This window comes from Lepidochelys kempii, chromosome 12 (assembly GCF_965140265.1).
Source record: "Lepidochelys kempii isolate rLepKem1 chromosome 12, rLepKem1.hap2, whole genome shotgun sequence".
Classification (NCBI taxonomy): Eukaryota; Metazoa; Chordata; order Testudines; family Cheloniidae; genus Lepidochelys; species Lepidochelys kempii.
Window position 1 is genome coordinate 40105673 of NC_133267.1, and position 23636 is coordinate 40129308.

The 23636-nt window shown below is 46.4% G+C and overlaps 2 protein-coding genes across 13 annotated transcripts in view; one reads left to right on the forward strand and one right to left on the reverse strand.

The window, feature by feature from the left end:
• The first annotated feature begins 47 nt into the window (after positions 1-47).
• ZNF276 (zinc finger protein 276) lies at positions 48-22421 on the forward strand. Of its 5 annotated transcripts, XM_073308284.1 has the most exons (12): positions 48-294; positions 2889-3198; positions 3504-3550; positions 4275-4772; positions 6027-6105; positions 7417-7497; positions 7978-8088; positions 8166-8241; positions 8813-8930; positions 9285-9384; positions 11176-11474; positions 18677-22421. In XM_073308284.1, exons 1-11 carry the CDS (start codon positions 105-107, stop codon positions 11459-11461), a joined length of 1896 nt encoding a protein of 631 aa, XP_073164385.1. In that variant the 5' UTR covers positions 48-104; the 3' UTR covers positions 11462-11474; positions 18677-22421. The 5 variants fall into 5 exon arrangements, with proteins under 5 accessions (XP_073164385.1, XP_073164384.1, XP_073164387.1 ...); XM_073308283.1 differs by lacking the exon at positions 18677-22421 and having other exon boundaries at positions 11176-18516; XM_073308286.1 differs by lacking the exon at positions 18677-22421 and having other exon boundaries at positions 4275-4370; positions 11176-18516.
• Positions 11872-23636, reverse strand: part of FANCA (FA complementation group A) — a 72274-nt gene continuing 60509 nt past the window's right edge. For 7 of the 8 annotated variants that reach the window (XM_073308252.1, XM_073308253.1, XM_073308251.1 and 4 more), the window contains 8 exons: positions 18991-19103; positions 17891-18032; positions 15739-15801; positions 14547-14652; positions 13921-13996; positions 13111-13267; positions 12563-12655; positions 11872-12225 (listed from right to left, as the gene is read on the reverse strand). In XM_073308252.1, coding sequence (XP_073164353.1) covers positions 12118-12225; positions 12563-12655; positions 13111-13267; positions 13921-13996; positions 14547-14652; positions 15739-15801; positions 17891-18032; positions 18991-19103 — 858 coding nt within the window. In that variant the 3' untranslated portion in view covers positions 11872-12117. Of the gene's footprint in view, positions 12226-12562; positions 12656-13110; positions 13268-13920; positions 13997-14546; positions 14902-15738; positions 15802-17890; positions 18033-18990; positions 19104-23636 lie in introns of those variants that run through there. The other variant, XM_073308254.1, reaches the window with a different exon arrangement.

Here is a 23636-nt window from a genome sequence, read left to right on the forward strand (position 1 = left end):
GGCTCCTCCGGGCCGCCAGGGGCCGCTGTGCCCCCGCCGCGGCCCCCGCCAGCCCCAGCGCCGAGGCGGGAGGCGCCCGCAGCGGGCCCTGGGCGGCGGCGGCGATGAAGCGGGATCGGCGCGGCCGGTTCCTGTCCCTCGCCGGCGGGCGCAGGCCGGAGCCCCGGGCGGGGAGCGGGCGGCGGGGCCGCGCTGCCCGGGGGGAGGCGGCGGCGGCGGCGGCGGCCGGGGCGGGGCCGGGGGCGCGCGGGGCCCCGGCGCCGCCCGAGCCGGAGGACGGCGCCGAGGAGGCAGGTGGGTGCCGGCGGGGCAGGGACCGGACCGGACCGGACCCGACCCGCGCCCCTCCCCCACCCCGGGCCTGAGCCCTGGCGCCCCCGCGGGCTGGGGGGGCCGGTCTCCGGGCCGCCTCTGGGCAGTCTGGCCCCGCCCGTCACCGTGGCCTCTGAGCCCTCCCGTGCCCGGCCCGGCTGGCCCTGCTTCCGTCCACCCCCCGGAGCGAGCCGGCGGGCGAGGAGGGCCCGGCCCCAGGGCGCAGGAGGCCTTGGGGCAGGCCCCGCTAGCCCCGCAGGGTGGCCCGGGGTCGGGGCCGCGGGGCCGCGGAGTTGGCAGGGCCCGGAGGAGTGGGGGAGAGGGGCCGGGGCCGGGGCCGGGCCGTCCCGGGAGCAGCAGCCCTGCGCCTGGGCCCTGCGCGGCAGCCGGAGCTCGGGGCGGCGGGGCCCGGGCTCCTTCGCCCGGGAAACGCGGTTTCTGCTAGCAGGGGAGGAGCCGTGGGCGACTGTCACTCCAGGCACAGAAAGCGGCAGGACACCCGTCCCCTGTCCCTTCTCCTCCGAAGAGACGTGCGTGGGGCCCGCCTGGGAAGAGGGTTGGAGGGGTTTAGCTGCTGGCAGGGCGGCACTCCTTCGTGGAAGAAGAGAGAGACGTGGGGGAAATAGCAGTGCCTGGTCCAGATTGTGGGATTAGAAATCTGCCGGAAAGAAGCAGCGTTAGGAAGTTGTCTGTTCAAGTGAAATGTAGAGTCCGCAGTAAGTCACGGCCACTGATTAGTGTGACAGAATACAATGAGCTCATTGGGGCACAGGCTGGCTAACCCTTTCAGCCTTTAAAGGCGCCCCCGCCCCTTATGCGATGGATATGAAAGGTTTCCACTGGCAGCGAGGCGAGTCGGGATGCGAATTACAAGTGTTATCAGCGCCCTGCTTCCGGGCGTGAGCTGGTGCTCGCTCCGGGGGGGAAGTACGAGCTCTCCCTGACAGTGCGCTCCGCCAAGCGTGTGGGCTGTTCTGAAGTGCCAGCACTGGACGCCGCAGACAAGTGGCCTTTGAGAGCGCACTGATTCTGTACGAACCTGTACAGATGTGTGCGCCTTGAGGGTTGTGCCTAAAACCGCTACATTGCCTGTTTGAAGGGGAAACATTCTTTTCAAAGCAGAGACAGTTGCACATGAAGTCAAGTTGCAACATTTGTAATATAACTAATGATAAAACCCTACCAAAAGCCATCAGTAGTGTCTGAGCTTTCTCCTGCCTGTAAAGACACTCCGAATTGAGCAGGGAGGGCTTTTACGGCCATGTGCTGCTCCCCATCTGCAGAGCGTTGTGCAGTTCAAGGCAGTCATCTCTTCAGTGCAGACGTGGGTGAGGGGAATGGGCTAGGTGACTGCTTGGATTCCCTGGTATCAGAAGGGGTTGCAGCTCCCACCTGTCCCCCTCCTAGCGTTCATTGGTACATACTGCCCTCCCCGTACAAAACCCCCGAGCCTGTGAAACGGCTGTGCACTCAGCTGAGCATGGTGGGGGCTTTGGGGCAGGAGGAGAAGCTGTAGTGCAGGGAGGGTGTAGGGAGGCCAAGGTTAAGGCTGACCAGTTGGGGAAGGCCCATGGGCTTTTCTGGTTCTGGCTGGATGACATCGCTGTTGCACTGACATTAACCCAGTTTTCCACAAATGCCGTTATTAGGGTTCTGGACACTGACATTATTGACCTGTCAAGTGGGCTAAGCACAGCTGTTAACTTTAACAGGGTGGCTAGGGCCTGAGTGATCAGTGCTTGGTTTCTGTGTCTACTGCACACTGGGGGCTGTGCACTGTGAAGCTTTAAGATTTGAAATGTTGCACTGGCTTCTCAGAGGCATGTGCTGTAGGGTCAGTGGGCAGAAATTTCTTATGTGTTCCCTTGCTGGGTCAGGTGTCGGGCAAGCCCATGTGGACAGAAGTCAGTCAGTGGTCTGTATGCAGCTGGGGAGTAAGTGGATACAGTGGCATCGTAGTCACCCACCCCCTGGAGGAGTTAGTTTTTGAGAGAGACTTGTCACTGCTGCTGCCAGTTAGTAACTGTCACTTTGTGTAAGGGCAGAACTGAAATCCTCTTTACAGGGTAGTTCAGCAGGAGTGCAGTAGGCCGCCATGGGAGGGTCGGAGAGTCACACTCGGGCATGGTGCTGGGCCAGCAGGCTGCTCAGTCCTTAGGCAGGCGGGGTGTGTTACTTTGAAGTAATCCCTTGTGGGTTGACAAACTCTAGAGGGGGAGGTTTGTGTCCCATCATGCTGCTTAATCCCATTTCACTGGTGCCCTTGCTTGTCCTGAACACAGGTTTACACAGCAATGGTTGCTGGCTTCTCCAATGCAGCTGTTCCTTTAACTCCTCAGGCATGACTACCTTGATGTTGGGCTGGAGTGAAGGAGTGCCCGGGTTGCTCTGCACCCAAGACTCTTGAGGCAGTGCACTGGCTTAGAGTGAAGTCATAGGTGTTCGCACAGTACAAATGTTGCACAACAAAGGGCCACAACCATGTCTGGCCTGTTGTGTTAGGTGCTGTACAAACACACGACAGTCCCTGTACATTTGTAAGAACTGACTTATTTTCATCCTTCCTTCTTACTTAGGAATCGGTAGAGCCCTGAGCACAGGGTATTGCCGACTCTGCCATGGGAAGTTTTCCTCCCGGAGCTTGCGGAATGCTTTCGGGAAGGTCCCTGTAACAGGAGAGAACTCAGAGAAGCAGCGACGTGTGGATCAAGTGTTCTTCACAGATTTTCAGCGACTGGTCGGGGTAGCAGTCCGACAAGATCCTGCTCTGCCGCAATATGTCTGCAAGAAATGCCATGCCCAGTTTTACAAATGTCGCAGCATCCTCAAAACATTTATTCAGAGGGTGAATGCGTCTCCCACAGGCCATATAAAGTCAAAAGGAAAGTATGTGTTGAGCTTTTTTATTCCCGTTCATTTTTTAAGTCATAAATTTCTGTATATTTGTATATGTTAGTTTACTTGTGGAATTTCCAGGCACTGAACTCCCTGGACAGTATGTATTTTTAGCAGCTGTAAACAGCTAATGGCTGAATCTGTTTTCTCTGTAGACAGCATGTGATCCTTTAGCTGCTACTGCCACGTTTAGATACCTTAGTGTTGTTACTGCCCTGTCTCTAGCTGCTACTGTGTTCCTGACTTGCTGTCTCCCTGGAAGAGATTCTTCATGTGCTGCTTTGTCTTGTGTGTAGGAGCGGTGATGTGCAGCCACAGCCAGATACAGAAGCCCCCTGTTTGGGTAAGCGCAGTACAGAATTACTTGGAACTATTTTTTGTTTGTTCTGTGATACTGTCGAAGAAGGGTTTGGGGTTTTCGACTGGACACTCAGACAGACGCCACTAACTTGAAATCTGGTCATTTAAAGAAGTTCCCTTCAGTTTGTTCCTTTAGTGCATTTGACAGTTGTGTGTGTCTAGCCAGTGTCACTTCTTCATGGTCCTTTGTACTTCCTGGGTCGTGCAGTGCTCTGGGATCTCGCCTGTTCACTCTCCTAGCAGGTTCCACACAAGGGGGTTTCCAGGAGTGGCATCAGCTGAAGAGGCAGCAAGGCGCACAGAGAGGGGAAGAGGGCTGGGACTGAGTATATCTCATCACGTTCTTGGGCCTGCCCAAAAGCCCCTCAAAGCCAGCAGAGAAGCAGAAAACAGCTTTGTAGTATTCCTGATTTATCAGGTTATTTTTTAAAACCAGTCCATTAAATTCCAGTTGATGCGTTCTTTTAAAAAGTGCTTTTGGGTCCTCTGCCTGCCTGAGCTTCCCCATCAACTCTGGATGTTTTCTAGCCACACTCTTCAGATGTTTTTAAATGGTTCAGCTTAGCTGTTGGGCATGGCATAAAGAGGCAGATAGATACCAGAGCAACCCATCACCATGCTATGCAAGTGGGGGTAAGCACCGTCCAACAGCCTGGTACTGCCAAAGCGACTAACTGCTTGCATGCTCTTCTTTCCCCTTTGAACAGTAGACCTGATCACATCCAGCCCCCAGTGCCTGCATAATTTGGTTACGTGGACCCACAACCATGCGGGGAACTGCCAGTCTGTGCCAAGCCTGCAGAGTGTGTTATCTTCCGAGTACTGTGGGATAATTCGAGCCGTGTGGGGCTGTGGAGATGGGCATGACTATGTTATGGATACAGATTCTGATTGCAGCACAGTGCTTGTCGATAATGCCTTGTCTGTTACGTGGGAATGGAACAAGAGCACAGCACAGCGTTTGACTGACAACGGGGCAAGTGCAGACAATGCTGGGGCTGCTTCTGCTCCCAGGCCCCAGCTTGCCCCAGCAAGGACAGTCACTTGCGAGCAGCCAGTAAACAAAGGGACCACATCAGAGCCACTAAGCGCAGAGAATCAGTTGCCACAGAGCAGGAATTCATCTCATTCACAACAGGACAGTCCAGTCCCTTCCCAGGAGAAAAGTCTGCCCCAGTCAGCCTCTCCACTGAGCAGTCCCCCAGGTAAGAGGTTTGCCTAAAAAGTGACCTCCAACAGTATGGGGAAGGTGAAGGCCCTTTTCCCCAGACCCGGAGGCTGGGTCCATGCAGAACTTTCTGACAGTGCTATCACCTCTGGAATGGGTGGTCCTCCAGGATGGCATAGACAGCAATCGAAAGCACCTAAAACTCAGTCCATGTTGATGTTAGAAACTGAGCTTTGCAGAAAAGGAAGTGTACTTAAAAATAAACCGTGGAAGCTGGGCTCTGAGCACAGGGCTGGGGGCCAGAAGCACCTAGATTCAAATTGTGGCTTTGCCACGGACTTGCTTTGTGGCCTTGAGCAAGTCATTTTGCCTCTTTGTGCCCAAGTTTCCCCATCTGTTGATGGGGATGAGACCTGCTTCTGCCCCAGTGGAGATTCCAGATGATAAGTGCAGAGTGAGCGAAATGGGCCTTGGTGGGGAGGACGGCTCCTCTGCAATCTGGGAGCGCTCTGTATGTGTTTCCCAGGCTGTTCCATGAATCGTGTGCAGGTGTTTTAGAGAGAACCATTTGTACAGTTCAGTGCAGTTGTTAGCTCTTCGCTCCTGTGCTACACTACCATAGTTTCCCTCATTGTTAATAAATAAAAGGTGGGTCGCTGGGTGGATGGCCTTGCCTCCTCCCTCTCCAGCACCACAGCAGGTGTGTGGTGAACCAGGGAGCGCCTGGTCACTGCCCTCAGACATTCATGGGGAACTTTCCAGCATGATTCCAGCAGTGGACCAGTAAGTACTTAGTGTTAAGAGAGCTGCTTCCATTCACCCTGTAGGCCTGATTTGGCACCTTCATCTCTTGTCCCTTCTCAAGGTGACATGTGTGACACCACTAGGGATTATCTCCTGACTTTAAACAGGTGGGTTTGGGTGACTCCACCTTGTGTTCTGGATCATGCATCTGAAAAAGGCGTGAGTGAGACTTCCTGGGGCTGACAAGAGGAAATGTAATTGAAAGCTGCTTAGTCTCAGATATATTACAACTACAAATCAGAAACTGGTATGGGTCAGAACCAAGGGTGTTTATATGGGCATTTGGGCAAAAAGGATCCATAACAGTTCCTAGAGTATAGGAGGTGAAGGCCCCAGGTCTTATAAAGCTCTGCAGTCGCATATGTGGTTAACCCATCCTCAAAGAGAGTGTACGTAGCCAGCTGCTATGAGTGAATTCTTCAATGTTTGCTGGCTTCTTTTAGCTGCTTTTTGTTTGTAATACGCAGCGTTCTCTTTTATTTCCTAGGACAGTTGAGTGGGAAGCAGATTCTGTCTTCAACATCGGATGAGCGGGTAAAAGACGAGTTCAGTGACCTTTCTGAGGGGTGAGAGAAGAGTGGGTTTAAAATAGCCTAAATGTTCTTTGCAAGCATGAAAATGGTCAGCTGAGGGGATCTCATTCTCCAGTGTGACCTGGTCATGGGAGACCCCCTTCCTCCCTTGGACCCAGCATCTGGCAGACTGCTTTTTTTGTAGTGATCTTGATAAAAATTCACTGAGCTGACACCCCGGATTTGTTTTTCCTAATTGTGTCCCATTTTTCTTTAAATGGCATTTGGAGTCCCTGATAGATGTTTTAGCAGCTTCTGAAAAAGTTTCCCAGCAGAGCTGCCCTATGTCTTTCAAGGACCCAGTTTGGTATTGCCCAGCTCTGTGCTGGGTCTGGTGAGATGGTTGCCAGCACTGCAGGTCCATCTAGCTTCGTATTCAGTCTCATAGTTCGTTCTCATAGTTCTCGTTCGTTCTCAGCTACTGAGAGTCTGGATTCCAGAATAGTCATTGGTGTGGATATCTAAAGGAGACTCCATCTTGGTTGTCAGATATCGGACTGCACTTAGCGAAATCTTGTCTTTACTTACAAAAGGAGCGTGTTTGATGTGAACTTGCTGAGTGGCAGTAAATGACACTTAGAGCCTCTCAATTTTTGCGATCATCATAACCCCGCGTAACAGTGAAAGAAGATTCGGTCAAGATTCCCAAAAGAGGGTGTCTAAAGTAAAGTTCCTAAATAAGTGACCGTTTAGTAGAGTTGTTCTGTGTCAAAAGTACTAACCTGCCATTTGCAAGCCTAATTACAAAATGTAGCTGAGAGCCTGAAAAATCTTACATAGAAGATGCCAGAATGCTCTGTCGTCTCCTTCTTAACCCCAGGATTATTTTGGTTTCTATAACTAGGATAAAAAGCCCAAGCCTATTGGCTGCTGTTAGGAGAATGTGGAATGAGCTGCAGAGTAATTAACTTTGTGTCAGAACAATTGTATTACGTTCTTGCTCTGCAAAATTGCCTGTCCTATTGCAGAGGTTGGTTGTGACAATTCCACTCTTACAACTTCCAATAATTCTCTTTAACTGCATGGCCAGACTTTTTTCTCATTACAATACTCATTTATTTTTGCTGTGCTGTAGTCTCCAAAGTAGTAGATTTTGCAGTTTCAAGTGTTCCTTGGCATGTGGTTTTCTTTCTTGCTTTAAGAGATGATGTGGGAAGAGACTGTTTTGCACCTCAGTTGCCATAACTTTTTGTGCAGGAGATTAAAGAACAAATATTGATGTCTGCTAAAGAAACCAGCAAATTGGAGTGTTAGTGCTGAAGTTTCATCCAAACCATGTATAATAAAGTTTCTTCTCTTTCTCAGAGACTTCTTGAGTGAAGATGAAAATGATAAGAGAACCTTGCAATCTTCAGATGACTCCTTTGAGCCTTATCCGGAAAAGAAGTAAGGGGCTTTTTTAAACACTGAACTTGGTTCTGGTGCCTCTGTTTATCCACAGAATAGGTATAGCATAGGCATTAGCGTCCCTTGACCCACTTCTTTGGTTTTTTTTGGGATGGGGGAGGCCAACCAAGGGAAGAAATTTTTTTTTTTCTCTCACATGACCCAGAACTCAAACTTTCCACATCTCCCTCACTCCCTTCCTAACCTGTTGGCACGTAGAGATGTGATTTACGGAGCCTCAGTAGAATGATTCACTGAGCTGCACAGCAGGTGAATGTGATCTATCAGGGGCTGCATTCCTCCTCCTCCCCCACTCATGTGCAGAGAGCACGTGTGCTTCTCTAGACCTTTACTGTGCTACTCTCAGGTTAAATGGCTGAGCTAGTTGGGCCATTTCAGTTGAAATTAGACTTGAATTAAATAAAAATGAAATATCAAACATTCTCATTCATCTCTTTCTATTGTTGTTCTTTGCCATAGGGGGTCCAACAAAAAGAGTGAAAATAAAGAAGCGAAGAAGGCTGAAGAGCCCAAAATAAGAAAGAAGCCAGGACCAAAGCCAGGCTGGAAAAAAAAGATCAAATGTGAAAGGTAACTGAACTGAGCAAGGAGGCATGAGACCCTTTGAGATGAGCACAGTCTCACTGGCGTAATTCTCTGTTTTTCAGGGAGGAGCTGCCTACCATCTACAAGTGTCCTTACCAGGGATGCACAGCGGTGTACAGAGGGGCCGATGGCATGAAGGTAAGTTAAGAATTAACATGTGGCTTGTGTTATTTCCAGTGTAGGTGCTGTGAGCTATTAAAGGGGGACGAGACACCTTTCATGTGAGTAGAGAATTAAGAATGGTATCTGGGCATTCTGTTCCCTTCTCTTGAACGATGGGGATGGGGTAGGTCAAAGTGAATAGTTCAGCTGTGTGACCCGTGTAGTGTCAGAGGTCTTTGTTCCATTCCAAGTGGAAAGAGGAACTGGTCTCTGACGCATGCTGTGTCCTGATGTTCAGCCATTGGCTTGCTGGGGAGCCCTTTTGGAAATGCTGCTGGCTAAATGAGCTGCTTTGTGCCTAATGTTGGTGGAAAGACTGTTTAACAATGTTCTATTAAAGTCCTACAGAACAATGGACTTTCAGGCTTGGATGCAAGCTTGAGTTGTTTCATATAGTGAAACTAGCTGGGATGTGTAGGCCTGCATTGCTGACTTTTGCCACTGAGCCTTCTGGCTTGTGCTATGTAAGCTATTGATTAGGAGTGTGAACTAACTTCTGACCCCTAGTAGGGTATAAAAGACTCCTGTCTCCAATCCTTATTTTTAGAAACACATAAAGGAGCATCATGAAGAAGTGCGGGAGAGGCCTTGTCCCCACCCTGGCTGCAACAAGGTGTTCATGATCGATCGGTACCTACAGCGCCATGTGAAACTCATTCATACAGGTACTTCCTGCTGACAGTGGCTGCTCACAACCGAAGGGAGGGTGTTATGCAAGAACAAGATGATGACTTCACTGTGCCAAGACCTTGTGTTGGGTATGAAACTGCCCTGTCACTGTGGTATTTGCTTAACACCCCTCCCCACCTTTCCACTGTTTGTTTGATACTGATAGGCCCCCAGGCTATGCTATCTTCTGGGAGGATTTGAGCTATTTCCCACATCAGGTGCTAGTGAAGGAACTTCATGGTTTAGCTTAAATTGCTTCCGGTAAACATGGGCTTCTGTGTATCAACATTTGAGGTGCTAAGGTGTCAGCAGTGCCAGTGACTCCTTCACCATCTCTGTTCTCCCTGCAGAGGTACGGAATTATATCTGTGATGAATGTGGGCAGACCTTCAAACAACGTAAACACCTCTCAGTCCATCAGATGCGCCATTCAGGAGCAAAGCCCCTCCAGTAAGTGCACTTTGGTCCTTATACACATCATAGTGGTGTAATAAAGTAAATGAATAGACAGGGTCACTGATTAGACCCCTTTAAAATGTGAAGCCCTACTAGCTTCTTAAAGTGTGTGTGACCTATTTGTTCAGTCTTCCTAAACCCTGCAGCACTTTGATTAAAGAATACTGAAAACCATAATGTGGAATCTGTATGGTTTCCTTCCACTAGTCATGGAGTGTATAGTTAAATGTTGTTTAGAAAAAGGCCCCATCCAAGAATCTTACTGTAAGATGTTGACGTTTTCATCAGAAAATGCAGATTGGAAGTTGAGGGAGATTAGGTAGTGGTCACATTTCTGAAAGCCAAGGTAAGGAATTCATTTAGAGACACTTCTCTGAAGTCAGGTTCAGAAAAGTTCAAATAAACTAGGGCCTGGAAGAAGTCCTTTCATGACTGGAAAACAGAGTCCTGGTGGACCTGCTGCCTATGCTAGGAAGTGTAGGGATTTCTCTGCCCTCTCAGCGTACCAGCAGGGAGGTGATGTAACTAAAGGGAGACATTTCCTGGCTGTACATTGGGTTTGTGACTAATCATGATCTGAACCAATTGTGAGTCTCCCTTTACTGGTCAAACTAGCTAGACAGTTATCTGCTTCCAAGATTCCTTTGAGCTCCACCCCACTGCACTCCCTTTGCAGGCTCACTCTCAAGCTTTCTAATTTGTGTTGCCTCAGCTCCCAGTAGATGCAAAAATTGGTAAGTAATAAGGACAGGTCACTGATTCAGAGAAGTCTGGATTGCTTGATAAACTGGGTGCTAACAATACGCATTTTAATATAGATATAAACATATACATCTGGGAACAAATGTAGGCCATACTTACAGGATAGGGGACTCTATCCTGGGAAGCAGTGACTCTGAAAAAGATTGGTGGGGTGTAGTGGATAATCAGCTGAACATGAGTGCTCACTGTGGCCAGAAGAGCTAACTGTGATCCTGGGATGTATAAACAGGGAAACAGAGAGGTTATTTTACCTCTGTTTGGCACTAGTACAACTGCTGTTGGAATCCTGTGTCCAGTTCTGCTAGCCCCAGTTTAAAAAACATGTTGATAAATTGGAGAGCCCTGCAAATGAGTAACAGATTAGAAAACGTGCCTTGTAGTGACTGAGCTCTGAGTCAATCTGTTTAGTTTAACAAAGAGAAGGTTAAGGGATGACTAGATTATCTACATGGGGAACAAATATTTTGTAATGGGCTCTTCAATCTAGCAGAGAAAGGTACAACTTCTAGCCATTGTCTTAGACGTTCAGACTGGAAATAAGGTGTACATTCTTAACAGTGAGGGTATTTAGCCATTGGAATGGTTTACCAAGGGTTGTGGTGGATTCTCCATTACTGGCACTTCTTAAATCAAGGGTGGATGTTTTTCTAAAAGATAGAACTTCCCCATAATTCCTACATTATGTCCTGTGTTATATCACTATGGTCCCTTCTGGCCTTGGAATCTATGAATGAGATGCCTTCAGTAGCTTAGCATTTCTTGTACTGTGCTGCTCCAGTATCTTCCCCGCCCCATGCACAAGAGATGTTCTGCTGAAATAGTATTCGGTGTCACCTATCTTATTCTTCATATTCCTAAACCCATTTACCCAGATTATTGCTGAGCAGGAACAGAAGATTTTTTTTAATACAATCTTTTGAGGTGTGAAGCCTTTTTGTTCAGTGAGGAGTTACCCTAGTTTCTTACTAGGGATGAACTGCTGCGGCCACTGTAGTGTTGCTCTAATTGTGTTTTGCTTTCCAGATGTGAAATCTGTGGTTTCCAGTGCAGGCAGCGAGCGTCTCTCAAATATCACATGACCAAACACAAAGCTGAGACCGAGCTGGAGTTTGCCTGTGACCAGTGTGGAAAGCGTTTTGAAAAGGCCCATAACCTTAATGTCCACATGTCCATGGTGCATCCTCTGACCCAGACTCAGGACAAAGCCAAGCCACTGGAGCCTGAGCAAATTCTCATGTTGAATCCTTCAGGGACTGTGGAAAGCCAGGCTGTAAAACCAGAACTGACTGCGCAACAGGAGCCTACTTGAAGGGCTGCTGGAGGTGTGTACTGATCCAGCCTTGTATAAACCATTCAGCAGAGTGGGAATTTTTAATATACATTTTAATAGATTCTCAACAAAAAAAACCCACCTCAGTGGAAATAGCTTCAGCTTGCTCAGAAACAAAAAAAGCTTTTACTGTGCTGTGATTCTCCATGCTTAGATCAATTTCAGCAGTGTTGTACTAAACAGTCTCCATCGAATGTAAAGGAACTGGGTGTTCTACGCTTCCCCACGTGGTGATAGAAACCAAGTTGTACCACATCAGTTAAGTATTTGCATAAACTGCAGGCATGTATGTAGTTCCTATTCAGATGGGTCTACAGTTATATGGGACAGTGGAGTGACTTAAAACAAGGCTTTTTAAAATTACAATTCCCCAAGCAAGTCTAAAGAGAAAAATTTAACCTACTTTTTATTATTAACAAGAGCTTCAAGGTTTTGCTTGTAATAAATTATTTACAAAGTAATTTGAATCAAGTAGTCCTGGTTACAAAGATGGAGAACAGCTGATAGTTTTTCCTGTCAATCCATTTCTTTGGATTCCACAAAAATGATCTTAGTAAACACTTTCTGCAGCTGCAGAGTTAGACACGTCTTTCTCTGCTGCCCTTGCCTTAGCTACAGTTTTCCACCAGTATCGCTCAGAAGAGGACTGGTTCATCATACAAATCCTCAGCTACACTGGGCTTCCAGGAATGGAAGAGGGCAGCTTTCACCTCTGGGTCAAACTCTTCACAGGGATCCAGTAACTGGGAGGAAAAAGAAAACAACTGGTATTAGAGGCCCATTACTGCTTCTTCAAAGCAACCTGAGATCAGCACCAGCTCAGCCTGCCTCCGCTAGAGAAGAGAGACAGCATGGTTTGGGGGTCAGGCAACAGCCGACTCCGCACAAACAGTGGATCTGTACTACCAGAAAAGTACTATGAAAGTGGCATTTAAATGCTGTATGGTTTGGGGACAGTGCTAGTTCTTGATTAGTCTTGCAAAAAAGACTGAGGGCTGCATGCACGCAGACATTAAATGGAGGGTAGGCAGGAGCTTACAATGACTTGATAAAAGCGAGAAGGAGGAGGATTTAGCATACCTGTTGTATATGTACAAAGCTGTTTTTAGGGCACCGTGCAATTGAATGTAGCAGAAATTGACGAGCCTTAGTTAACACCTCTAAAGAATCCACCTAGTGAAAAGACATCAGGTTCAAGACAGAAAGCAAAGTCACTTGAAATCCTCACTTTCATCTTTATTAAAAGAATGTTCACTTTTACAAGTGGCTTAGGTACTTTAATTTATCCTATTTACAGATTAGAAGATAACTTCACCACATGTAAAATTAAAGTGCACTCTAAGGTCCTCTAATAGCAAGGTTAATGGGCATGTCTATTTTATGATGGCACTCCAACTTGATCGTTCTTATATGCCACACTGACAATTATTTGTATGACTATGGCACCTCCAGGCCTTAGGCAATATCAGAGCCCCTCTGGACTAGGTACTGTACAAGTATCAATGGTATGTCAGCCATTAAGAAAAGTAAATATACTTTGTACAAGCAAGTGAATAAATGGTATTATGGCTAGGAGGCCTTCAAAGTAAAATTCAGTTAGGTAAGAGAAGAGAACGAACGCCACTCACGTGCTTCACGCTGGGTAGGCTTTGTCCCCCCTGATCTGATCTCCGAGGATTCTCCCCTTCTATGTAGAGTCGAAGCAGCTGGGTATACATGTCAACAGCAACATAAAGGAAGGTTTGCTCTCTGTTAAGTAGGTTTTGGTGAAAGCAGGGGATAAGGCTAGAGGGAATCACACAAGGTATAGAATGAATACAGTGCAGGAGGAAGCACCTCAACAGCATCTCACCATACATCTTTAAACACATTAGGGGCAAAGGTACAACCAGCATTTTCACCACCTTGAATGTGGGATTTCACTATCAGACGTGCTGTATTCAGCACTGGACACTACTCCCACCCCTCAGAACACCGGGAAGTGTGAATGGACACTTCTAGCAAGAGAAGATGGAATTATATCATCTGGAAATCATAGTTCTGCCGAGTTGATGAAAACAGTAAGATTGCAAGAACATCCTGGAGAGCAGGGAAAGCTTTCATGGACTATCAAGCAGAAGTAGCATTAGCTTTCAGAGGGTTACAAGTGTTCTTAGCTTTGCAAGTTACCAGTTTGTTTCACCAATAAGACACTGGCTACACCTGAAGTGGCCAATACAGCCATGTTGGGTGCAGTATCTTTGCCATTGAGTAATACAGCCATCCCAAACTCATGGCAATCAAATTTTTCTATCACACTATCCCATTAGGATTTCTCTCCCTGCACACACACTTGTTCTGTGATTGAGTCGAGCTTAGACATGTTTAGAAATGGGCATGTGAGCAACCAACCACTTTCTTCTCCCATAAACAATTCCCTTAACATTTTTTGTTGTTACCTGTAGAATGCAATAGGCAACAGGCTGATGTATTGGTCTGAGGCAGCACTGTGTAGAATTTGATACAGTCCACGGTCTGCAATATCCAAAGACAGGAGAAGGGTAAAATGTCTTAGATCATCATTGGGTCTCTCCAGATATTTCTACAGCAGTGCAAATGCTGGGCATAGTGCCTTCCAGGCAACAGCTGGAGACTGTGCATAATCTGAAGTTTGGATCAGGTCACTCTCATGGAAGAGTGCTTGATGGTTTTCAAGCCTGTCTCTAGCAGGTGGCACAGTACTGAATTTGTGTAACTTATTCATATGGATTGTCAGCTACTGTGTGGTTTAAGCTGTTTGGACTCAGCTCCCTCTAAACAGCAATTTATTACATTCAGTGAAGATCTGGCAACCCCTCACTGGGCTCCTGCCTCGACACAGCAGCTGATAGAAATCAAAGTGCTACTACGTAGACTCCTAGAGTCGTTTCTTTATGCCCCACAAGGGGTGGTTTTCTCTGTGCTGCTTACAGTGTGGGGAGGCTCCTTCAGACAAATATATTCACCAGACCCAAAAGGTAATCCTTTAAAGCACCTGGTACCAAATTTTGCATTCCCATAAGTTGGGAAGGAGAGTTCTACGCACCTTTCTCTGCTGAGTGAAAGAGAGCGAGCCAGGACACGCCTTGTTCTTCCAAGCATCCGAGGATCTCCAGGCACCATTCCAAAGATTTCTGAAACTCTGTCCCTTGCTGTGTAGTTCAGAAAAGAGCATGCACACCCCGGACTGAATTGCGGTTATATTTCAGACAAAGAACTGCCCCAGTAATGGTGAAGGTTTATCAAAAGTGGTGTCAGTGGCAGCATTCGTACTATTAAAGGCACAGACAGAGCCTCTTCCTCCACCTCTCTGCAGACAAATGCATTGATGCTAACGCAGGAGGCTTCAGATCACCCTGGACCAAGGCGGAAAGCATGCTGTAACCAGTGGTTATCAAAAGCTGCAGAAAAAGTAACAGCAAGGACCAGCCTATGACCAAAGCATTTCCAGGCAGTTCTCAGCATGTAGCCTTGGGCAAGTCGCTTCCCCGCAGCATCTTTTAAAAGGGGGAACATGTCACCACTTATTTCACAGAGTATTATGGGCATTAGTTAATAGACAGCATTCTCCAGCTCTACCCCATCTTCTCCCAGAGTTCATGCTTCTCTCCTGACCAGTTTGTCTCCAAGCCTCCTTTCACATCACCTCTCTGCTTGGAACAGCCTCTCAGATCAATCTTTGCCAAACACCTTCCCTTAAAAAGAAATCCCCAAAACCTTGTTGCACAAAGTAATCCAGCTGCGATGGTCCCTAACCTCTCTGTTTGGTCTGCGTTGTTAGATTGTCAGGACAGGGATTCTGCTCCCTCTTTGGGACATTATCTCCTGTAAAGTGCCATGTCTATTTCTTGCCCTATGGAAAGTGACCAATAATAAATGCAAAATGCTATACAAAAGCTAAGCAGCATTATTTGTATTAGTTCAAGCAGTAGGGGAGTGAGGTATAAAGTCCACTGAATGGGAGGTTTGAAAACAGTGAGTCAGCCAGAAAGACAAATATTAAATACTAACATGGTGGGGAAGGTGGTGTCATAATTAAAGGAGGGCTGCTGTGTTTGGCTTTTGAGCAAAGCAGGAGAGAGCAAGGACTTCCATCATGCTCTTCTTGGGACATTCCTTACTTCTTCCTCTAGCAGGAGGATCCCATCAAGCTTGGTAGTGCTGGCCTAAGGGATTTTTAGGTGGCAAGCCAGCCTTTTAAAACCCATACAGTCTAATGAGACAGGAATTAGATTTACCTTTGGTGCTAATCTGGTGAAGATGAGATCCATGAGTGAAAAGAACAGCAGACACACTAGGAGCTACAAGTGAAAAAGGCTGCATATTATTGATATCATCAATATTGACTTGAAATGTGTATATTCCATTCATGAAGTAAGCCCCCCAAACATGTCCCAAGGCTTTTCTGGCTTTGTCACAGGTAGCGGGATTCTTTCCAGGAAGACTGTGGCTCAAGAGGGCCCCAAGCCTGCACAGCACTCTGGGAGCTGACACAGCTGGTGAAACTAGGGTCGCAGTGACTGGAAGTCTTGAAGCCAGAGTCCATTTCTTCTTCTGGCAAAACTCCATATTAATCACATAATTCTTAACAGCAGGAATGAGGCTCATTGAAAGTCAGTAAGCAAAAATAATTGACAGCCTTCCCCACATCCACAGATAAGTAATCTTCAAGCAAGTACTGCCCAAGCAAAAGCATATTGCAAGCACATGCTACGCACCCTCCTACCTCTGGCAGTGCCCTCAGTCCTACCATCCAACAGGCCTATTATTCCTGTTCTGGGGCTGTGCCATTCAGGTAAAACTCGGGTGGTTTTGTGATCAGGGTAAGACCAACCCTGGTTTTCACTTGTACCATTATTCAAATAAGGCCTCTTTCCTTCTAAGAAATATGACAGCTGAACCAGCCAAAAAGATTTATGTACAACATATGTACACTACAGACTAGGATATCTGAGGGGAAAAAGCAGGAGCACACCTTTTAACTCCACTGAAATCCAACAGACCCAGAGAGACAGAATGGGCAAAAATATAAATAATTTGCTAACAAGCCAGGATTAAATGTGAATGAGGTGTATGGAACTCCCCTAAAATTTACTCCACACTGTTTCATTCCCAAACAGGGCTAACTGATCCAAACACCACGCTCCAGCTTCACATAACAGTATAGTTTACCCTTCTCCAACTGCACAGCACAGTGCCAACCCTGTACACCGTGAAAAAAAGTCCTTCTCACATTACACCTGAGCAACTCCACTGAAGTCAGGGCAGTTGTCCTGCTGTAAGAGGAGAATTTGACCCTAGATCAGTGGCTAGGCAGTTAGTTTGTTTTGACTGCTATTCATTTAACCAAACTCAGTCACTGCACTGTTACCCTGTCCTTTCTCCTGTTTGTCTTCGCCATATGTTTAAATTGTGACCTTTGAGACAGGAGCTGTCTTCTTTTATTTCATGTGTGGTCAGTACCCAGGGTAACGGGGCTCTCATCCCTGACTGGAGCCTCTAAGAGCTACCACAACGTACATAAATAGCAATAGTAGTAATCATTGACCCAATGGCAGGAAAAGGCAGGACTGCTTATTTCCCACTCATGTAAGTTACTACCTGTACAGGGATAATTTTGTTGCATATTTTGAAATGCAAATTGTCAACATAAAAAGATTTCTCCAAGAACTTCCCTGCATTGGGAGAAGGCTCTGTAATAAAAAAAAAAAAAAAGTCGGGGCAACAACACCACCTTTCCCCTGAAAAAAATACTCAACTGCTCTGATTGTGCAGCTATTTCCTTTCCCCCTCCCCATGACAGTCCCTGTGCACAAAGGTCACTGAGTTAATTGGGGAAAATGGCAGCCACCCGTGAGAAAATTCCTGGATCTACTCAATTTTCAGGGGTTCTCTGGCTCTCCTCTCAGCATTGCAGAAAGTGCCCTTATTCATGTCCTGTGTACACTTCTCAGCCATCAACCTCCTAGCTGAGCAGGCCAAGCTGGAATTCCTTTCAGACTGCACCAATGCTGCCTTAAACAGGCAGGAGACCTGCAGCCCCAGTGGTTCCAACTATCTTCTCAGCACTCTCCCCTGGCTTTTGGTTTTGGAGTGTGTGGGGAAGAATTGTCTTTCTCCTCCTCACTTATCAGAAAATTCCAACAAGCTGAGTTATACAGATCTGACACCACTTTACCCATGGGGTTTGGGGGGAAGAGGCAGGAATTTATAGCCACATCCCTCCCAGAAACCAGATTTAACAACAAGGTTTACAAGGGACAAGACAATAGCAGTGGACAGTTATTTCTCTTAGTGTTACAAATAAATACAATCAAGTTTATATTTACTAATGGTTTAAGAACAATTGCAAATAGAGAACTGCAAAGAGTTAAAGATGTCTAATCTTGCCTGCTCTGTATCAGACCCCACTCTCTTCAGCACATCTCTCATTCTTCCATGCGCTGCTTGCTGTTGAACAGTGAAGTGTAGAAAGGCCGCAGAAATCCAGGGTGTATCAGATAGGGAAAATTCTGCTTCTAAAGAGAGGAAGCTGGGAGATGAAAACAATGTAATCATTCAGGAGAGGGATACCCATGGGTGAGAGCAAGGAGAGAAATCAGGACTTCTAGTCAAGGCCACAATAGAGTAAGGGATCAAGAGACAAGGTCTTTCTGCCTGGGAGACCTCTTTTCCCCAACTTTTGTTCCTACATATAGGCAGTTCTCCAAAACATCTGACCAAGGGATTGTGGCCACACCAAACCCATCTGCCCAAAGGTCAGGTCTGGGGATGGTTCAGTCACAAACTTTCTAACTCAAAAATCTATTATTTTAGCTTTTAGGACTAGTAAGATTATCAGAATGGGAGCATCCAGTTATTGCCTACAAGGGCCATCAACTAGAAGTGTCAAACATACGAGTTCCCACTTCTGCCCACCTACTGCTTTAAATCAGTAAAGCTGCAGTACCCTGAACAGGAAGGAGTAGAGGTGTTTGCGGGAGGGTCAACCGATGTGCAGCATAGCACCAAGATGAGCATTCATGAAAAGTAGGAGGATCAGAGAGAGGACTCCAAATCAAGGGGTGAAAAGGGCACTATGATGTCAATTCATTTGACTCACCACCACTGCACAAGGCTATTTTCCTGTCTCTGTTGTCTAACAATAACTCTTGTCTTCTGCTTTATTCCACAAAGGATCTATATTTTCCTGGACTGCTTGGCACTCTCCCAAGATGAAATGGTGACATTCTCTAGCCTGTGTTATGTAAGAGGCCAGACTAAGAGATTATAATGGTTCCTTCTGGCCTTAAAATCCATAAATGAATCTATGTATAAAGCTGTCCTGCAAATCTCCTGTCCCCCTTAGCATGTCATAGTGCCAGCGGAAAGTCCGGCAATCTGTTTCAGAGAGTAGGCTCGCACACTTCATTTTTCCACAGAAAGATACATTGCTTTGAGTGCATTCTCATTTCTGCCTGCAATCTGATATTCAGGATCCTCAGACTTACCTAGTAGCAGAATGCTGGCATTTCCTCAGTCTCTGCAATTCCTGTGCAAGTGGAGCCCCAAACAGCCTCTTCCACTGGGAGCAAAGCACCGGCTCCAACCTCAGCCACCACAGCTGGAAGAACGTTGGAAACCAAGAAAGTTAGCAATCACAGCCCAGGGAGTGAGCAAAGTGAGACCAGGGTAAATATGTTTGGTAGATGGGCCAGGAGGAACCGCATCTAGAACATTCCTGAAGATACTTCTTTGCAATTCTGTGGTCTTGTGTTTGTTAATCCGCAAGGTGCTAGCTGTCCATTCCTGCTTCTTACAACAGGAGTCACTCTGAGAAGGGATGTTTTTTTCTCAGCCTACCTTCAGCCATACAGAGGATGATGCGGTTGCATCTGGATTACTTATTTCTGATTGCTTACTCCGTCATTCCCATGAGGCACATGGGACGATGTCTCTGGCTGATGCCTGTGGCTATTTTCATGGTATATCTGTGTTCTGAAGGCTTTCTGTATGTGACTTTTTTATTTTAAGTGTGTGGGATTTTAGATAACTGACCAATTTGTATGTAATATTTTGGGTGCTTTTATAGTGTTAAAAATAAGGGTTTATATTTTTTAGTGATCTCTGGTCAAGTCTGTGAGCCACGTTGGCCAGGTGGCTATCGGAGTCTTGGGGTTTCTTTTGTTGTTTTAAGAATAGATCTGGGCTGACGGAACTGTATGTAGATAAATAAGCAGAAGGTGTCTTACAAAGATGAAGCAGTGCAAGGTCATTAAATCTTTACCAATAGAAAGGTCTTTTGTGGCAGTGCATCTCCATCAGTACCCTCACATTGCCTTAGCAGGAAGTGTCCTAAGAAGCTCAAGGCCTAGCTGTCCTGGAGAGATAATCAGCACACAAACTACATGAAAGTGCTATAGACATGGGCATCAGCACCAGAGCAGCAAATAGAAACTTGACGGAAGAATTAGGCACAGGGGAAAAATATTTACTTGTGCTAATGGGTTTCTGGACTACTGGCAAAAAGACAAGCTTGCACTGTATATCAGAAATTCAGAAGCTTCTCCCACCTTCCCTGTCCTGCATAACCATCGGTCATCGTCCCACAATTCTGTTCCAGCCTTGTAACAACACTTCCACAAACAAAACAAGATTCCCCCACCATCTCACTTTTCCTGAGTCATATAAACAAAGCTGGAATCATCTGTGGAATATTAGGATAGTAACATGCTATAAAAGCCTCCAACAGGTTCTGATTTACTACTTAAACAACACATTCCCAGACAAATTAAAAAAAAAGTGGCTAAAAGCAATAGTATACCTTTCAGAGGATAACAGTACAGTAGAAATGCTGAAATCACTGAGATACTTGGCTATAAACACGGAAATCCTATACTTGTAGGATAGTCAAGAAGGATACACAGAGAACAACTTAATTATACCCCCCCACCGCCAGCTCTCTCTATTGTCCTGAGATTCTTCTCCCTACCCTAGAAAACATTTAGCTTCCTACCCCAAAGAAGTTAATATGATTGGTTTTATATATTCCCATCAGAGGTCACAGAACCGTATTCCTCTTTACCATGGATTACAATCTTAACAGTTTTAGTCATAGTCCAGCATTTCTGTTGAAATACACAATCCAACATCCTAACTTTTAGGATGCCCTCTCAACCTTCCCACTCCAAATGTACCTTAGTCACAGGTATAGGAATTTTTTATCTTCCCAATGCCATGCCATTCTCTTTTGACCATGCTTTCCCTAACCAGAGAAACCTGGGCCCCAGTCTCTCGCCACACTAGGCATTCTTTGCCATTTACATCTTGCAACTTCAATAAATTTCATGTCCACCTCCAAGTTAATCAGGGGCCTGGGGGCACCTTTAGGTTAAAGATAGTTTAATTAATCTGGGTTGGATGGGATGTGGGCTTAGTTTCTTTTAGTTTAGGGTAGTGGTCCTCAGACTTTGGGGCACACTCCCCCTAGGGGTGCACATAAAAATATTCAGGGGGGGGCATGCAGTGAGCCTGGGCCAGCTCCCTGGGGGTGCAGAGGGAGTGCCACTCAGCCCTGCTCTGCCCCTCAGTTCTGCTCCAGCCGCCGGGACACAAAGTCCGGTTAGCTGCAGTAACTGGCCTCTGCCACCAGGGAAGGGGCTGGGGAAAGAGCAGCAGCTCCCCTCCTCCAGTCACTTCTAACCCCCCTGCCATGGTTCCTGGGGGGATGCAATTGAAAAAGTTTGGGGACCACTGGTTTAGGGCCATTATTTCTCATGTGCTCAGGGGAGTCACACAGGGAACACCTTCTTGGACCATTCTCCTCTATAGAGGGTCTGAGTGATTTCTAGGAAGGGATCAATTCTGGGGATGTGCATGCCTGGGCTTCAAGCAACCCTCCTCCTTACCAGGGATAAAATGGATTCCCCTTTATACCAGGCTTCTGCCCTTTCTTTTGGGCTTGTGCTCACTGGATACCCTAGTTTGCACATAAGCATCAGCAAGATCTGCTGCTTTTTGGACAGAATCCAGGGGTTTATCCCATATAGCAGTGGTTCTCAACCTGCCGCCGGATTGCAGCCCAATCAGCACAGAGCTGCAGCCCATCTGACATCCTCAGGGCCATAGGAGGTAGTATTGGCTGTGGCCCACAATGGTAAATAGGATCAGAACCACTGCCATATGGCATCTGATCTCTTCATAACACATGCTCAAGAACTTTTTCTGGGCAAAGAGATCAAACTAGCCCTAATTCTCTGCCCTCTTCCCCTTGGCCCATATTCTCATGGGAACGCAATTTACACACACTCTCTCTGACTCATCTTGTTCATTCCGAGACCTCTAAATTTTACTCTATACCTTTCAGGAGTAATTTGAAACCTTTGCAATACAGACTTATAAGAATGTGTTTAGTGTTCAGATTATGAAATGCTTGTAAGTTGCTGAATGCATTAATTTCACTTGTAATATCTGGATCCCATTCTATAAGGTGATATATAAGTTTTGCTTTGTAATTGTAAAAATGCTTGCTCTGAACCTGTGTACCCAGTCAGGTGGAATGTCCACTGCCCATCAAGGAGGGCTATCAAAACTAAATGGGCCATTGTGGTTAATGGCCCTCTCAGACCCATGAAGGTGTTACATGCAAGAAAGCCCATATCATCAGCTTGAATGCTGAAAGAGAAGAATAAAAACAGGGACACAGGAAAATTCTCTCTCTTTGCTGTCTGGACTGTTACACGGCTGGAGCCAGGAAACAGAAGCAGAAATCCCCAAGGTCAACCTGTGTTAGTCCTAAAAGACATTCAGTGCAGAGAGATTACAACTCTGTCACCTTTTGGAACCACAGACTCATTCATCTGTGTATATATGTTGTCTTCTTTAACCTGTAAATAACTCATTTCTTTTTCCTAGTTAATAAATCCTTAGTTAATTTACTATAGGACTGGCTACAAGCGCTGTCTTTGGTGTGAGAGCTGAGGTACAAATTGACCTGGGCTAAGTGACTGGTCTCTTGGGACTGGAAGCAACCTGAATCTTTTGCGATCTTTGGTGCATAGCAACCACCTATCACTAAGTCCAGCTTGTCTGGGTGGCAAGGTAGACTAGAATACCTATGGGGACGGTCTATGAATCCATAGTAAGACTGTTATAGTGCTTCAGGAATTCACACTTGTTACTTGGTTGGTGAAATCTAACTATAGAACATACAACCAGTTTGGGGTGTCTGCCCGGAGGTTGGCACTCATGGTTGCAAACCACTCCAGACAGCATGACATCCTGGTGAGGGCATCACCAAGGAAATACTTAAACTAAAGCTAACACATACTATATTAAGGATACTAATTAACTATATACAACTAGAAACAAATTAGTCACTAAAATAGAGGAATTGTGAGGTGAAAAGCACACAGAGCTGACTCTTACCATGGGTGGTAAGGAGGAATTGAAGGGAGTTGAGTCACAGCCTCATATAGCTTGGGAAGGGGCTTTGGCCATGAAGCATGAGTGCCACCCCTCTATGAGTACTGGGAGGCACAATTCTTCTGCACTGGTGCATTGGGAGTGCACACACCTAAGTGTAATACACAGCTGCGTCTACTTGAAGAAGAACTTAACAGCTGACCATCACTCTTATCAGTCTCTGAAGAGAAGATAAACAGATGTGCTCGGGCAGCCTTCTCTGCTGGGAATAACACAGCAAAAGCAGAGAACTTTGCAGCCTGGAAATACCCTGGTCAGAAGGGATTGAGATTGGGGGGAAAAAAAGAAAAAAAAAGGCAACAGCTGGGGAGCCAGATGCCTCAGAGTGGATGCTTTTGCTGGACCACTGGGGGAAAAAATACAGGTGCAGTTGCCCTGAACTGTGATAACATACACATACACACACACACACACATTACAGTTGTGTCTAAATAATTCTGGGGGGAAAAGGAAATGATATGCAATACATTGCTGAATTTTATTAATTTTGTATTAAGATACGTACCTATGTGTGTCAAGACAATGTAACTAACGTCTTATTGTAAATTAACCGAAATAGCAATACATAAAATATTCCCTTCCATCTCCCATAACACCCCCTACACATCACATTCTAAGCTAATTTACAGTTGGCATTGTATTTTGGAGCCAGTACTTAAAATAGGAAATATAA

Bases quoted from the DNA above. Each gene is read 5' to 3' on its own strand.
- ZNF276 (XM_073308284.1), top strand. From the start codon at position 105: ATGAAGCGGGATCGGCGCGGCCGGTTCCTGTCCCTCGCCGGCGGGCGC. The intron at 8,931-9,284 runs GTACTTCCTGCT...TTCTCCCTGCAG, and splicing joins TGTGAAACTCATTCATACAG to AGGTACGGAATTATATCTGT. The intron at 9,385-11,175 runs GTAAGTGCACTT...TTTGCTTTCCAG, and splicing joins TCAGGAGCAAAGCCCCTCCA to ATGTGAAATCTGTGGTTTCC.